General features: G+C 36.4%; 1 protein-coding gene across 1 annotated transcript; it reads right to left on the bottom strand.

Moving 5' to 3' along the window:
- Nucleotides 1-5,071: 5,071 nt before the first annotated feature.
- Nucleotides 5,072-16,277, bottom strand: LOC137952825 (protein NARROW LEAF 1-like). The gene is made up of 6 exons (XM_068799898.1): nucleotides 15,629-16,277; nucleotides 13,400-13,919; nucleotides 12,670-12,813; nucleotides 8,579-8,819; nucleotides 6,211-6,711; nucleotides 5,072-5,833 (listed from the first exon to the last, which is right to left on the bottom strand). The coding sequence occupies exons 2-6, from the start codon at nucleotides 13,895-13,897 to the stop codon at nucleotides 5,421-5,423; spliced, it is 1,797 nt and encodes a 598-aa protein (XP_068655999.1). The 5' UTR covers nucleotides 13,898-13,919; nucleotides 15,629-16,277; the 3' UTR covers nucleotides 5,072-5,420.
- Nucleotides 16,278-16,324: the final 47 nt, after the last annotated feature.

The following is a 16,324-nucleotide window of genomic DNA, read 5'->3' as shown; positions in this document are numbered from 1 at the left end:
AATTATATTTCATATTTTTAAACATATTTTTATAAGAGTATTCATGTGTTTTTTAATTAAAAAAAGAGCAAATGCATGAGAGATCGAAAATTCCGAAATTCTGATTAGGGAAGCCAGAGCAATTTACAAATTTTCAAGTGGGTGGGAGTAATCTCAATTTTTTTTTTTTTTTTTGGAGGTAAGAATCAAATGGCACAGGAGTGGTTAAGTGTAAATATATGGTTTGGAGTACGAACTAAAGTCTAAAAAATTCTACGATATAAAATTTTAAATTAAGATGTTTATAAAGTTGTTTGCTTTTCTTTTCCATTTAAATTATTATTATTATTTCCATTTTAATCATTTGATAGCTAAAAAATTAACCGAAATTGGCATCGAACATGAGAAAGGGAATAAATAAAAAATAAAAATAAAAAATAAAAGGAAGGAAAATTTAAATTTCATGGCAATTAAGCCACATGAACTTGAGTTCATAAATAAAATTAGGTTTCAGTCTTCTTTTCTTTTTTACTTTTATATTGAATAGAGATGAAGAGAGAATGAGATCAGATGAAATGAACCTCCAACACCCTAAGTTGTCTGACCTAATATAAAAACAAAATTACATCCAATTGGACCTAAAGAAATTGAAAGAAAACCTCTACTTAGCTTCCATTATTGTAGTAAGTGGTGTCTTTATGACATGATTTGTGTGTACTTTTGTGTGCACAATTTTGTTCCAACACACTTGAAGGGTCATTGCCTTTTAGGCTGAGTAGTTCACATCCAAACCTTTAAATCTGCTTTATTATCGATAACTCTTTCTTAACCACTTGCTTCGACAAATTTGCCTGATCATACACGTGACACGTCTACAAAAGCTGCCCAATTCGTTGTTAATCATAGAAGGCAATATATCGTCTTTTTCGTCGGCATGAACGTATTTTTATGACTAATTAACCCCCAAAATCACTAATTATAATGTGATTCATTCACTTCATTTTTTTTTTCATTGGGTAGTTAAACCCTAGTTTTTGAGTGTGTACTTTAGGGGTTTTAGAAGAAGAAAAAAAAGGGATTTGAGTTAAGCATGAAATTATCTCTCTTTCTCTCATGGATGCCTAAAATGAAGCAACTGGTTCAAAAAAAAAAAAAAAAAAAAAAAAAAAACCAGTGGTTGAGGAGGCCACCATGTTTTTAGGTTTTAGATGATGAAAGCTAATAATTGACCAAGTACTGTTTCAGTGTTTTTGTTTAAAGTAGTGAATCAATCAACACTTGAAAAAGCATCCTTGCCTGTTTCTTCTTTCAAGAGTTATTATGTGCAACAAGAGGACCTAACTTGTTTGCATGATAATGTCCAGGAAAAAAAAAACCTAGAAGACCTAAGTGGAGGTAGGCAGTCTTGCACCGACTCAGGAAAATTGAAAAGGAGAAGAAAAGAAGCAGAAAGATCAAACAGTTATAATGGAAAGCCATGGGGACCAAATTCTGTGCATTATGTTGCCCTAAGACAAACTAGTTATCATGTTTGCTTCCGATAGGAGAATGCAGTCAAATGTTTGTAGATTTTTTTTATGCTTTTCTTGTTTAACTACCCATTCATCAAGACAACCAATAAAGACAAGCAGCACTGTTCTTCCCCAACAATGAAGATGTGAGCAATGAGAACACTTCTGTACTCTTCTGTTTGTTACTTGATTCCGCTTTTCGCCGATATTAGGGTTTATACAAGCTGATATGTACAACAAGCTGCAATCTGGTTCTAATGAAGCTTTTGGGGGTTGTTAATCCAGTCTGTGAAGGTAGGAGAGAGAAGAGAGAAGTGGCTTAAAGAAATTCAAGTGTGAGGATATTACTAATAAGAGCAAGTAAATGAATATGGACATGTCCATGGAACCCTAATCCCAAGAAGTTTATTCAATTCCTTGAGCAAAGATACAAGGGAAAGCATGTGAGGCATCCCATAATCAAGTAAAAAAAGGTGTGGTCCTCCTCTACTGGACTTGTCTATATGTCATTGTTTGTCAACCCATTACACCAGAGACATGGGAACCACACAAAGCAAAAGACAAGGAGGCATGCTCTCAACTGATTCCACCACCCTGGACTTCTCATACATTTTCATTCAAACAAACTGGATTATTTTACACCCACTAAAAATCCCATCTCATCTCCATATCTTTCTCCCTCTCCCACAGAGAAAAGTGGGTCATTGTCAATAGCTGTAACAAGGGATGGGTAGACACCATTTATGACACGGTGAGAGATGGAGGGAGGCTTCATTTATACTGAGGGGAGAGAGGGTCACAAGAGATCTTCCCTCTTCCCTTTCTGTGCCATGCATGGCCTCTGCTTCTGTGTTTTCCTTGCCAGTGGACTGAGCGACCCTTCTTGGGCTTCTTCCCACCATTTTCTCTTGTCTGCAACTTCTTTATGGTGAGGGGCACAACTACCAGTGTTTCTGCCTATGCTCTCTCTTTCTTTTCCCGTCTCTGCCTTCTTCCTTGTCTGCGGTTTTGTTGGTTTGAGAGCTTGAAGCTGCCAGCATGATCTGAGCAACACAGTCCTTTCTTCGAGCATTTTCACTTCATCAATTCGATGGACCGATAGGTTCATACATATTGAAAGAGGATTGTAGATATGCTCTCCACAAAGGAAAAAAAAGGGTTGGGAAATCCTGGACGTAATTGTGTTTTCATCAGATCATCTTGCAGCTTCAATCACTCAATCACCAACAAGGAATGATCAATCCGGGTTTCCAGGGAATACCTCCTTCTCATCATCACTTTGCAGAAGGTATTTCTATTGCTACTGATCCTTGACTTAACATGATTTTCTCTCTTTTTCCTCATCTTAGTAGGTGAATCCACATCGTATGGGTGGCTAAATATTCGGAAGAAATGGTGAAAGGTGAAAAAAAAACCAAAAAAGGAAAATAAAAACACAGGATATACAGCTCCAACCATATCTTCAGATGCATTTCATGAATAACCGAAGAAGATCCACAACTTGAATCACTTTGTTTTCTCTCAAATGGAGGAGACATATCAGAGGAATTAGTATAAGGTAGAGGTGAACCATCTCTCAAACAAAGCAAAGCCTGTAGGAGCATTCTAAGGCATATTTCAAAGTCTTTTACTCATGAAGCAGTTTCATTTTCATTGACATTTCTTCTCTCCTGTTTTCTGCCCATTTGCAGCCAGGAAAGAATAAATTTCCCAGATAGGTTTTCCCTTTTCTGAATCAGATGTCCTTGAGATTTCCCTTGTCCCGACATAGGAAAATAAAGCTTACAGTTGCAGGTGTATTTCATTCGGTAGTAGAGAGAGAGAGAGAGAGAAGATGAGACAAAAAGAAACTCCAATATGGGGGGGATTGGGTAGGGACCAGATACACAAACGGATCCCTGAGGTCCCTTTCTACCCTGCCCCCCAAGTCAGAAAAAAACTACCCCACATTAAACATTTTAAATTTATTTTTTTGTTTATAATCTCCTTTATGTTAGTGATTTTAGCATCCCTAATTAGGATTTAACCCTCAATTAAACCCAAACAACATATCAATTACCCGATAATACATACAGTCAACATGAATCGACAAAATAATTTTTATCGATCGACTAAAACGATATTAACGTTTTTTATCGAACCATGGAAGACACTAAAACCTTTTAGAATCTAATCAAAATACTAATCATGTCACTAATACACCAAATTATCTCTTCTTATAATATGGAATTAACCTACACCATGAGTTTCAAATAGTTTCTCTTAATTAATGCCATGGGACCAGATTTAGATGGGAGAGAAAGAGCAAGAAGATTAAGACATGGAGACATACTAAATCACATCATGGGGTAGAATCAACAACTAATCTGGTAGGCAATTAGGTATGTCATGTCCAGAGTCATTCTAATTTCTTACCTAATCAAGTGGATTGAACATAACAACATTTTGTGAACAAACATGGACCATTGACACATGCCAAGAGACATGCACACATGCCCTTGGTCAAGTATGTAACCATGTGGTAGGTAGTCTAATTGAATGAACAGGTTTAGCCTAATCTTCAACATTATTGGTTAGGAGATGGGTTTGAATTGCTCCTCACCACAAGAACACCATTCAAGATACTCTTCTTCGGGTGAATCCCTGTTAGGGTTCAGGGTTTAGGGTTTAGGGTTACGATTTCACTTAATTAGGGTTGAAGGATTAAGTCAGAACACAATTTAAAAAAAAAAGAAAAAAAATGATGAACACCATAATGGCTTGTGAGTCATTTCTTAACATCTTAATGTCACTGAAGCATTGGATTCATGATCTAGCTTTTCCTTATTAATCATGACATGCCCAGGTATGGAAACCCATGTCAGTTGTTTTGGTGGAACAAGATCCGGAACTCTTGTTTAGGCATAAAAGCTCATAATGGTTTTCAATTAAGAAATAGTTTGATGTGTTCTCTGATGGCAATGATCATGTCGCAAGTGAGAACATGAGTTGATGCAGAATCAAAGTTTAATACATTTTTAGTTCTTATTTAGATTTATTTATTCTATCTTGTAATTCTCGTTTGGTTAACAAGCGTTCATGAACCCTCATTATCACTAAACAAACACTAAATAAGCGTTTTAAAGGCGATTATATCTTCTTCTTCTTCTTCTTCACTTCACTTCAGTCTTTTGCCTTTAGGGTATTCTAAATGATGCTTAATGGCCTTGTCATTTTCGATAATTTTGGCTTTGGCACCACACCAGACATCCATCATCAATTCCAATAATGGCTTTTTAATCCACAATTGAATCTTCACCTTCCTTTTTCTTTTTCCTTTGCTCAAACAAGGACATAGGCATATGTTATCTTGTGCACAGGCATACCTGAAGAAAATTAAAGATATACGTGAATAAATGATTTTGATTCTGTCTCTTACTGAAACATGGCTTAAAAAACCCTGATTTAAGGTTCCCTTTACATGATTTTAGTGTTAATTGCCTGTATTTTCTTAAATACTCACAGTAGGCAAGTTGATTCAACCAGTGAGCTGAGGTTAAGAGATAACTGAAGAAAAGAAGTAGAGACTCTCTGTGCTCCAATTTTTTCTCTAGTACCTCATTTTAATACATCCAATGAAGAGATAATCAAGTTTTACTGAAGTTTTTCCCCAACAGTGTATGATCCAATGCAGAACTGGGAAAAGAAAAGGAAAAAGGAAAAAACATGAAACGGGTTGGATGGCTGATAATTTAAAATCCATTCAGATCTTCCCCTTGCTCTTACTAAGGCTGAAGGGACTAGCTTATATGTCATCCCTGTAATTCAAAACAGATATGCATTTACTCCCGCTGGTAGTAGAAGCTCAAGTACCAGAAATAGTCCCAACTCAATGCATGCAAGTTTCAGCTTGCATTAGAACTCACCAGGAATCCTAAAAATCAAGCAACCTCACTTAGGGTCTTCTATGCTAAACCCAACATCCGATCTCTGTCTCTTAGGTTCTCTTTCTCCCAACTGTAAAGAGACACAAAGATCTTCTTCGTCGGTGGGATTCCTTAACGCAGAAAGATTATTTGAAGCTGGTTCCATTTCTTCATCCTTGTGTACTGAGGATGCATCCATAAAGCTAGGGATGAACTGATGCTCCTCCATATTTGGTGCAGTTTCGACCCGGTCGACTTGGAACTCTGCATGGGTAAAAGCTACATTCATCCCTGAGCCTGAAGCCCCTTCCAGCTGATAAGGTCGAATACTAAAACCCAGAGGCTCAAACATTTCTTCGTTTTTCTGTTTCGGAGGGGAGCACTCACCCACTGCAGAACCAACAGCAGCTGAGGCACTTCTTTGTTCTTGAACGGCTTCTGGAAATGTGAAAAAAAAAAAAACAAAATGATAAAACAATCAGTTACAACCAAATAAAACTAATCTCAACAAGGGCATGGTGATCAGAAATGTTAATTTGATTTGTCTTTGCAAGGCCAAGCAGGACTTTCATTTCTTAGCCATGCAGACACTCAATAGCTCTGAGAAATGCTTTATTTTATTTAAATTAAGTAATTAATCTGAATATTTTAACCAAGAAGAGAAGACGCTGTTGAGTGATACTGTTTAAAAGCTTGGCAGTGGCCAATAAGTTAAACGATCCTGACACTGATTTGCATTTACAGAACCTTAATGCAACATGTACTATTAAAATGGCAACCTGAAAAGACCCAACAATCACTATCATTTTAATCACCTTGTAAACCCTCATTTGTTGTGATAAGATCAAGTTCAAGAAGATCAAGGAGCCGCCCAAGGTCAACTCCACTAGTCCAATTCTCAGGCCCATGACCAGTTTTCAACTTTAACCGCCCACGATTTGCTGTCCCACCCCAAATGATCCCTATTGGCCTTGGCTTCTCACCATTCTTACCTGTCAATAAAATAAGACTGCCACTATCCCCTTCCAAATCAAAGGTTTGTTGGTTTTCACCAACAACAAGAAAATCAGTGAAGAAACAAATTCCTTTTTCATCATTATACTCTAGAGCATAAGCCATTACAGTCCCTGTAGTTAAACCAGAACTTCTTCCAACTTTTACAACTTGTCTTCCGATTAGGCTATTGGTTGGAGATTGCAAATCCACACACATAACTTCACCAATTTCACCAACTCCATTTACAGATGTTGTCACATGGGAGATCTCAAAATCATCAGCAAATGGAATAAAGGCTCCATCAGCACGCACAAATGTTTCTGCATGTGCCGTCAAATCGTATTGGGCACGTGGAGGGATCAGACAGATCTCAATCAGTAGAAGTAAATGAGAAAGGATACATTCAGACAAATATGTGCTTTATTTCTATGATATTGCAATTCAGCATTAAGTCTAAAACATTACACAGATATATCATGCCACCTTAGGTGATCTGAGCACTTTAAAGTAACACAAAGGCAATGCTTACAAAAGATCCTAGTGTTGGAATAATGTTACAGCACATTTCAGTCATAAAGTATGTGTAAAAAAAAGTTATACAAGCTGGATAATGTTATGAGGAAACAAATGGACTTTTATATTCCACAAACAGAATGCCTCTACATCACCAGCAGCAGAGTAGTATCTCAACAATTTATCATTTACCAGTCATGGTTATGTTGGTTTTGTTCAAATTTTATGTTGTTTTCATCATTCATAATGCCCATCAAAAGAAACTACTGCTCATAGGGGCACTAAGTTGACTGTTGAATAATGTAATGTTGAAGGGTAGTGTGATCTATCACTTTGGGTATTTACGGTACATTATCCCCCTTAATTCTTAGGAAAATTTATGTAACATTAGACCCTTAGTTTATGTTTTATTTCTCTTAAGGGGGTGTTTTCATGTACTTATGTAGAGGGCATTTTGGACATTCTGTAAAATTTTCACTTTAAGATAATATAAAAGGGGATTAGGGGTCGAACTCGACCCCTAGTCCCTCCAGCTTCTTGCCAAAACTCTCAAAACTTCTCCTTCCTCTTTCTCTCTCTCTTCATTTTCTTCATAACAGTCTTTTCATTAACACCCATAGTATCTAATCCATCTAAAATAATTTTTTCTCAATCTCTCATCTTAGTGTCTTCTAATAAAAATTTCTAATCTTGACCTTCCTCATTTTGCCACACATCCATTATCAACATTCTTGCCACACATTTTTTGAAGATGCTGCTTGTTCATAATCCAACTTTCTGCTCCATAAAGTTTCCAACTGCTCTTTTAAGAATTATGCCTATATTGTCTTTTTAAGGCTTATAGTTCCAACAAATGTTTATATTATTCCTATATTTTCTCACTTTTTACCTTTCACATTATAAAATAAAAGCAGTGGCGTCAAAAGAAAGAAGAGACCAATGCCAGCATAAGCTGGTGGAACTAGAAGAGACAATGCATTAACATGTGGAAATCAAACGATCTAGGAAAGAGTGAACATAGACCCAACAAACCAATTTCACAGTTATCAAGCAAGTATAAACCTTGGGAGCGTCTGTCTGAAATAAGTTTGCTGAACAGTTCCCATCAGTAGTGCCACCAGATTAAAATTTTGCACTCTCAAATCATCCCCATGTACTAGGTCAATCCTTAGTCAAGAAAAGTGTTGGAAGCTTTCACACGAATTGTAGAAGGGAAAAATAATTCCCATCAAGTCTACTCATATTTGCATCAGCATGAAAATTGTCCACTAAATAATAAGTTTATCAACCACATCCTAAGGTGAGCCAGATCCACCTGAATGCAGAAAGAGTTTATTTTATTTATTTATTAATTTTGTGACAAATTGCAGAAAGAGGCTGGGATCAGAACTGGTTCCAAAAGTACAAGCTCTGAATCTATTTAAAAATTAAACAACTATGAGATCCAAATCAACCTATTAAAAGGGACTATACAAGGACCAGTTACAATAAGATCAGTAGATGCCCCCGTCCAGAAAGCTGATCTTTGATGTAAGGATGAAAATTCCATGAAAATATACGCTGATGAACATGAAATTCCTTATGGTAATTTATCTTTGTTAGAAACAAAAGTTCTCAAATGTTAGACCTAGTTTCAGTGAAACCGAAAGCTACAGAAATAAAGAACCACGTTACCTGGGTTTGTTCCTGCAAATATTCCATACCAAAGATCATCCGTGATGAAAGATGTTGCTCTTTCAACAGCACCCAAGTAAACCCCAGGCCCCAAATTAGGTGGTAAAGGATGAAACATCTTCTGGTTTGGATAATCTAAATCTACTGCGACATGGCGATTAGTGAGAAACCCAACTTGCTGGTTGCCTGTCTTGCTCTTCACAATCGCACCAAGAGTTCCATATGTTTCTTGACTCGCAACCTAAGCAGGCAGGCAAGATTATCCAATTTATGAAGATAGCCAAGGCAGGAATATAAAAAAAGTGATAATATTCTGGCAATAGTCATATTTCATAACATTTTTGAGATCAACTGATGTGTAATATAAATGAGAAGCATAATAATTGTGGTCTACACAAAAGACCCATGCAATTGTCAAACCATAGACCCTGATGAACTTAATTTCAAACAGGAATAAGAACAGAATGATAAGTCATGAAATTGTTTGAAATGAATGAACACTAAAGCATTCACTAACACAAGAAAATTCATTCCCAAATCAAATATGGAAAAAACTCAGATAGACACAGTTCAGAGATTTGGATTATAAGAAAACCAGAAAGTTGAGATGCAATGTTAGAAGGTCTAGTTGTGGGCCTACCTCTCCTCAGAATTAGGAGAAATGTTTAATTAAACAATGATAGGTTGAGAACAGCAAGAAAAACTTTCTCAGATTTCATAAAACATGATTCCTTACACAGTTTCATGTGAGTCAGTAAATGACAAGTGAAATGGAGGAAATGATGTGTCGAGACCCACATTTGAGACATGATACAACGATGACCTCAGTACCTTACATAATTTTACAATTACCTTTTCTTATTTCTTCCAAAAAAGACAATCATTCTTATATACAGACAATAACAAATACACTTAAAACAGACAACACTTTAGATTTGGTTGATAATCCTCATATCATCATCATCAAAGCCTAATTTTGATACTGTTGGGAGCCTCATATCCCTAAATAAAACTTTTGAATAAGGATGAATTTTAGTGATCAGAAATGCACAGAATGAGATAAAACCTGCCATAACTGTCTTGCACATTTTACTTTCAAATTTGAACGGAAATCAAGCATCAGAACCACAGAAACATTCTTTATTAATGATGAAAAGATAAAAAATTTAAATGATGAAGATGTCCCAACACTTTATTAACTTCAGTAAGAACTTGTCCTTTTATAGAAACATTCTGCTTTAGATGGCAGAACCAACATTATATTCACCTGATCCAGTTAACTAGCAGGGAACACAGAAAAAACTGGTAGTAGGTCTAGCAAGAAAAATACATGAACTCATGTGTAGTTTCAACGAAAATTTTTCTTCAAAGAAAGAAAATTTTATTAAGAGAACCAAAAAGGTGCCAGGAAGTCCACCAGAAGAAAAACCAAAAACAACTAAAAATTATAAAAGATAAAATCGATCAGCATTGACATCAAGGTGTTGAAGTGAGATACCCACTTTGGAAAGAGAGTCAGCAACTGATTTTACACAAATATCAGTACAGCAATAGTACTGGAAGTACCAATCAAAGCCCCAGAAATTCTACTCAATAAAAGATATACTAAAAGTTACAGATACAAGATATTACGTAACAAAAAACAACTACTTATTCCATCATCTGCAGGCAGAATTTTTTTCCTTTAAGAAAAATGACAACAGATGCCAAACACATTTAACAACTGATTTAGTATAAGATAAAATTAGTAAGCACCCCATCATGTTCAACAGTCAAGAGCCTAGTAATTCTACAGAAGACATATTATATGGTGCTTATTTTATAAAAATACTATGCTGTAAATTGCTTAGTGCCAGGTAATCACAACAAATACTAAAATTTATTGTCCCACCCACTTATGTGTCAGATCAATTTAGACTATTCTTTTATCAGTTACAATTTTGCAAACTTAAAGTTATTCTTTTATCTTGTTGAAGAGGAGGTATAGAAGAGTCTTACACGACTCTCATAGTAAAAAGTATCAAGAGCCAAAATTAATATGGTGGAGTCTTATACATCTTTATAAAAAAAAAAAATATGGTGGAGTCTTACAGAAGTCTCACAAGAGGAGGTCTTATAGAAGAGTCTCAATTAAAGGTGTTTTAGTTATGTTAGTTTTCTATTTATGTTCAGTTTTTCAATTGTTCTAAGACTTCTATTTTTAGGGTTTAATTTTGGGTGTAACTGGGATAAGGGTGTAGTTTAATTATAATTGAATTCTACTTATTTTCTCTATTATAAATAGAGGTTCATTATACTCAAATTACAACGAGTGAAGTATTTCTATTTTCCATAAATTTAATGTGGTATCACCCAAAAACAAATTATACTTGGTCAAATTTATTAAGTTTTATCGTTATAACCTCCCCTATTTTTTATGAAAAAATGTCACATTCTAGATTCGTTTGAAAGTATGAGTATTGCATAATCACCTCTTTTTGGTTAAAATTGTTTTCCTTTACTATATCTTCAATTTATCATCTTGTGTTCTCATCACTTCGGAGCAATGCCTAGAACCACTACCTAAAAAATATAGGTGTGCCCAATATCCAAATTAAGTCAAGTCTTTTATTCTTCATCTAAAAGGTGATTTGTGTTTGAGCTACCTTTAAAAAGTGAGTAATCTCTTTGTTTTACCTTAAGTTGGGTTGTTTTTCACCTATAAAATTGAGCATAGTGTATTTTAAACTATGACCATTTTGATTGGTGTATGGAGTTTTGTGTACGGCTAGGAGTAATTTTCTTCTCCCATATTATGTTTTGTCCAAGCTAGATCTGTGACCTTTTTTATTCTCAACTTGAGGGAAGAAAGTACAAGAAAGAAGTATTGTGTTTCACATATTATGGTAATTTTTATGTGACCAAAATATTCAACAAAGAGGGAGAACAAAAGAGGAAAATTTTACATCTACGAAAAAATTTTAGCCAATGACGATTGAAGACCAATGATTTTTTTCATTGTAAGTTAAAGTTATAAACTCCAGCTTGAAGCGGAATGTTGAAGAGCAAGTATGGAAGAGTGATACACGCTCATAGTAAAAAATCTCATAGAGCCAAAATTAATATGTGGAGTCTTACAGAAGTCTCACAGGAAGAGGTCTCACACAAGAGTCTCAGTTAAAGGTGTTTTAGTTATTTTAGTCTTCTATTTATGTTCAGTTGTTCAATTATTCTAGGACTTATCTTTCAGTGTTAAACTTTGGGTGTAACTGGGACAAAGGTAGTTTAATTGTAATTGAATTTGACTCATTTCCTCAATTATAAATAGAGGTTCAATGTACTCAAGTTACAACAAGTAAATGAAGTATTTCTCTTTTCCAGAAATTCAACAAATCTCATGTTTTCAATTGAAGAACGTCCCTGTGAAAAGATGAAATATAGAAGATTGAGAAAAGAAAGGAAGAGAAAGGGAGAAACTACAGGAAAAGAGAGCCAGAAAGGTATCTTGTTGAGGGTCAGAATTCGACCCCCAAATCCTTTTATTCACTTAAGTGAAATTGACGTACAATGACTAATATGCCCTTCATATACTTAGTTACTTATAACTCCCAATCTACACCTCTAAATTACATGAAAATTAGACAATAGAGACATCTACACATGCTAAGTAAGATAGTCCCCCCACTAGTAAATACAGACCATGTAAACAGACCAAAGTGCCCCTTACACTGTTTTCTAACAGTCCCTTAATGAGGCAACGTGATTACAACTACCAAATATTTCATATCATAAATGATAGATAGCACTCAGCAGAGACTATATTTCCCTTAAAAAGTTCTCCAGTAGTTATGCATCTACAACTTGGAAAATGAAACTGCTTGAGTTGATAAAGAGATCAAACAACAGTATCATTCATCATCCCGACTAAATATCAAAACTACCTGGAGGTTGTTCTCATTATTAATCATCCAATATTGTGCCACAGCCATCTCTGTCATAACTGATCTGGTTATTAGAGGATAAGACATCAAGTTCAATCCCGCAGAATTGAGCCAAAAGTAATCTATATACATCATTGAACCACGACGTTATGTTGGAAATAAATATAATACCTGAGAACCTGAACCAATGCATGGATCACTTCCTCGTAGCCCATCAACAAGCTCAGAGTACAGTTGTTCTTTAGGACTTGGTGCTGGTGCACCATAATAGGAAAATTCCACAACATCTACATCACACCATACACCTCCAGGTCCCTATCAACCAAAGAAATATGCAGAACCTTAAATTCCCAACCCGTAAAAGATCATAAATAAATATTCACAGCAAAAAAAAAAATCCAAATTTCTGGACTGTATCTACCACATACAAATGGCACTTTGTAAATGTCAGTGTACACACTTCAGTTGTCCATGACAGTTCAAAAAGACACATTTAGTTGAACTCCATTCACCCCTAAGAGCAATTGGTGGGAGTGTTCATTTAAAATCATGAATCCTAATGATACTCTCAAAAAGGTTTAACTTACTTAAGAGATATAGTGAGTTAGAACATTCTCGGATACACAATTTTTGGAGCATGAGAAAACCTCATCAAAGCCTTTGTACGGTAAACCTTTGTGGCTACCTTTGAACTTCCAGCTAGTCAACTATCATTTTTTGGCCAAAAACTATGTAATTCTATAGCATGTCCACAGTCTAGACTTCCAGTATTTCAAAAGTTGTCACAGAATGACTCTCCCTATTAAGTGTCAGGACTACTATCCTTTTCTAATGGCATTCTTTGTATTTTGCCTCCATGGGGTATACTCGACATCATTTGGATCCTACCACCTTTCCTCACCTCAAGGTGTGACGGTAAACACTGGATGTGGTTAAGCCATCGGCGATGAACTTTTCGAGCAACAAAAACAAGAATAGCTGGTATATCTGTCAAAAACCCCTGTCGAATCCGAAATCCAATGGCAGTCCCTAGACTATAGTGGCGCAATATCTTACTATGAAATGCCCTTATAGTCATTAGTTCAAGCAAAGTGGCAGCTTGCTGTCCTGTTGGCAAGCGATCCAGAGTTTCAGGCAAAACCCCCTTTTGAAGGTTACCAAAATAATTTGCGCGACCCTCAGCAGCACCGTTCAGTTGAGTGGAGGTTGGCCACGAGAAATAGGCTGCATTGCTCTCAGAATGTTGACCCCCAGATGCAAATGGCTGGAGAGTTGGTGGGCTTGAGGGGTGCATGTTATGCTGACAGCAGAATGTTCTTTCAAGATCCAATACAGATTCTTCTGATTGGGTAGATCCAGAGTGGCAACCATGCAAGTCCAGTGATCGACTCTTGTCCATTTTCTGGTAAACCTACATGGAACTAATCATGGAAATTATCATGTAGTTTCAGCTGACCAAGAACTGAATTATAATTAAATAACCTGAACAAATTGCAAACAACCAAATCTAGCTTAAGTTGACAAAAGAAAATGAGGTACGGTTTTACAAATGCTGACACTATTCCAAATCACAGTTGTTTCACAAGAAGGGCATAGACAAAGAAATAAAACATGAGGAAGAACAAAAACCTATTAGTTTTGGATAAGTCTACCAAAACAACAAGGCCAACAAGTAAGATGTTTGCTTCATTCGGTAACAAGGAAGAAGAGACAAGGAAGAACGAAATCAAAGCATCATGCTCTGATTGAATTCTGCAGACAATCACAATGTTCAAGGCCCCATGGTCAGGAACAGAGAAAAATGCAAACCTATCCTCCTCCAGAGTGAAAAAGAAGGAATTCACGAATTATCTGTTGTGGCATTTTCTATTGGAATTAGAAATACCATCTAAATATGTAATATACGTAAACAAAATGTTCTTTTACACATGCAGAACAACCCATAAAATATTTTTTTGAAAAAAAAGGACGGCTGAAAGCAAATAAATGTGTTCTTTTCTCCTGGGTTCTTATTTCCTGTTTGCACCAGAGCAATGAAAGAAAGAAATACAAGTTATATTGGGCCACCAACATACTCTGACAAATAGATAATAAAGAACTCTACAGAATCTCAAAGTAAACTGATGGAGCTTCTCAATAAGAATACAGGGGAAACATTTTGCTAGTGAATTGTTCCAAGACACCCACGTGAAAAGCAAAATCCAAGGTGGTGTGAACAAGGGAGAACAAACCAAAATAGTATATCTTGAATATAGAAGGAAAAGTGAAAAGAAAGTAGACCAGATGCCAGTCTTTGCTGTGAATCACAATGTAGAACCAAATCAGTGCCTCGAAATGTACTCTTCAGAAGACAAATAATAATAAAAAAAACTACAGCAGAACCAAAAAGGATCTCTTTCCATTCTTCTTCAGACTCAGAAAATGCAGAAGATATGTAACATAAAATGCAAAAGTAATCCATCTTTTATCTGAAAAGGACCCACCAAAAAAACAGAAAACGTTTCATAGGAAAAACGATATTAATAGCCCAGCATAACTAAGAATTTTCCTACCTATCAAGTATCGCATCCTAAAATTGTATGTAAGATTGTAAAGATAACTATGAAAACTAAGAAGCGGTCACTTTGTAGGAAGTTACAATGCTCACAGACATAGACACGATAAGAAATGACAGAAATCCCCTTCGAACAAATACTGTAAGCTTAAATGGTACATGAAGATATAACCAATAGAAACGGTGATTAGAGAAGACAAATATTAGAAATGTACTGACTGCACATGCAAAATAAGGAATCATCTAACAAGTCCATTTTGGCCGGCTTTGCAGCAGAATGAAGGTGATAGCACAGCAAGAAGAAACTAACAGCAACCAGTCATCAGATGGGAAGACAACCAGGAAAGAGAAAAACATTAAATTAGCTAATACTTCACTATTATGTTTCGGCAATATGGACCCATAAGGAAAACTTCACTCACTCGGAACATGATAAGCAAAAGATACTCTCTCGGAAGCTTTACTGGGCAAGCATGCAGTAAGAAAGGCAGAAGCAGCACCAATAAAACAAGATGAGGGAAACTCCGCCTCCTTCGTGCAATGAAAAAATCGACTAAAACCTCTTCAAAAACTCACCTTGGAAAGCTAATTGAAAAAAATTATCTATCAGCTAAAGAATTCTGAAGGTGGGTAGTAAATCCGGGCCTCTTTTGAAAAGTCTCATGACCTAGAACTGTTCGCACCTCGCCCATCTGGCAGATCCGTGCAGGAATCTCTTCAGCCAGCTTGCAGGACTTGTAGGAGGTTTGTTAGAGAAACCCATGAGAGCACCTTGCTGAAATGAAGTAGCTTTTTACGAGAAAACAAAGAAGGCTACACTATGCTCTCACTTTAACTTCATAGTGGAACTTTTTTCCATCAAACCTATGGACAAGACTTTGGCAGACGACCATGTTTTAACGGTTGACTCTCTGTCTCTCCCACACATTTTCACAGACACCTTCCAGTCACTCTCTCTCATATAATAATAACTCTGCTCCTCAGCAAAGTCCCATCACTTAACAAAAACACCCGCTCTGTCTCATCTTCTCCACCCTCTGAGATTTACCTCACAGAGGCTCTCGAGCCTCCCCAGACGTGGCAAAGACTGAAGCGCGCAGCGGTCCCGCATCCGACCACTGCAGGATTCCACGGACCTGTGCCGGTAGCTTTTTGGGTCGTGGACACGGGGTGAGACCGGCAGGGTGCTCGAGGTGAACATTCTGGTGGGAACACGCCGGTTTGGTTGGCGTCCCCCACATCGATGATTGGAGTTTCGTGAAAAAGGTGACA

The sequence above is a fragment of the Aristolochia californica genome, unplaced genomic scaffold, assembly GCF_029961685.1.
Source record: "Aristolochia californica isolate CCGP_79_NKW_82.1479 unplaced genomic scaffold, dmAriCali1.0.hap1 SCAF_16, whole genome shotgun sequence".
Lineage (NCBI taxonomy): Eukaryota > Viridiplantae > Streptophyta > Magnoliopsida > Piperales > Aristolochiaceae > Aristolochia > Aristolochia californica.
Note: the sequence above shows the minus strand (reverse complement) of the source record. Positions and strands in the feature narration are given on the sequence as shown.

What these genes read in the sequence shown, in the direction of transcription:
- LOC137952825 (XM_068799898.1), bottom strand. Translation starts at nt 13,897, where the DNA reads ATGGACAAGAGTCGATCACTGGACTTGCATGGTTGCCACTCTGGATCT. An exon ending in GCATTGGTTCAGGTTCTCAG is followed by an intron (nt 8,820 to 12,669) that starts GTATTATATTTA and finishes CTGCCTGCTTAG; the next exon opens with GTTGCGAGTCAAGAAACATA. An exon ending in AACAAATGAGGGTTTACAAG is followed by an intron (nt 5,834 to 6,210) that starts GTGATTAAAATG and finishes TCACATTTCCAG; the next exon opens with AAGCCGTTCAAGAACAAAGA.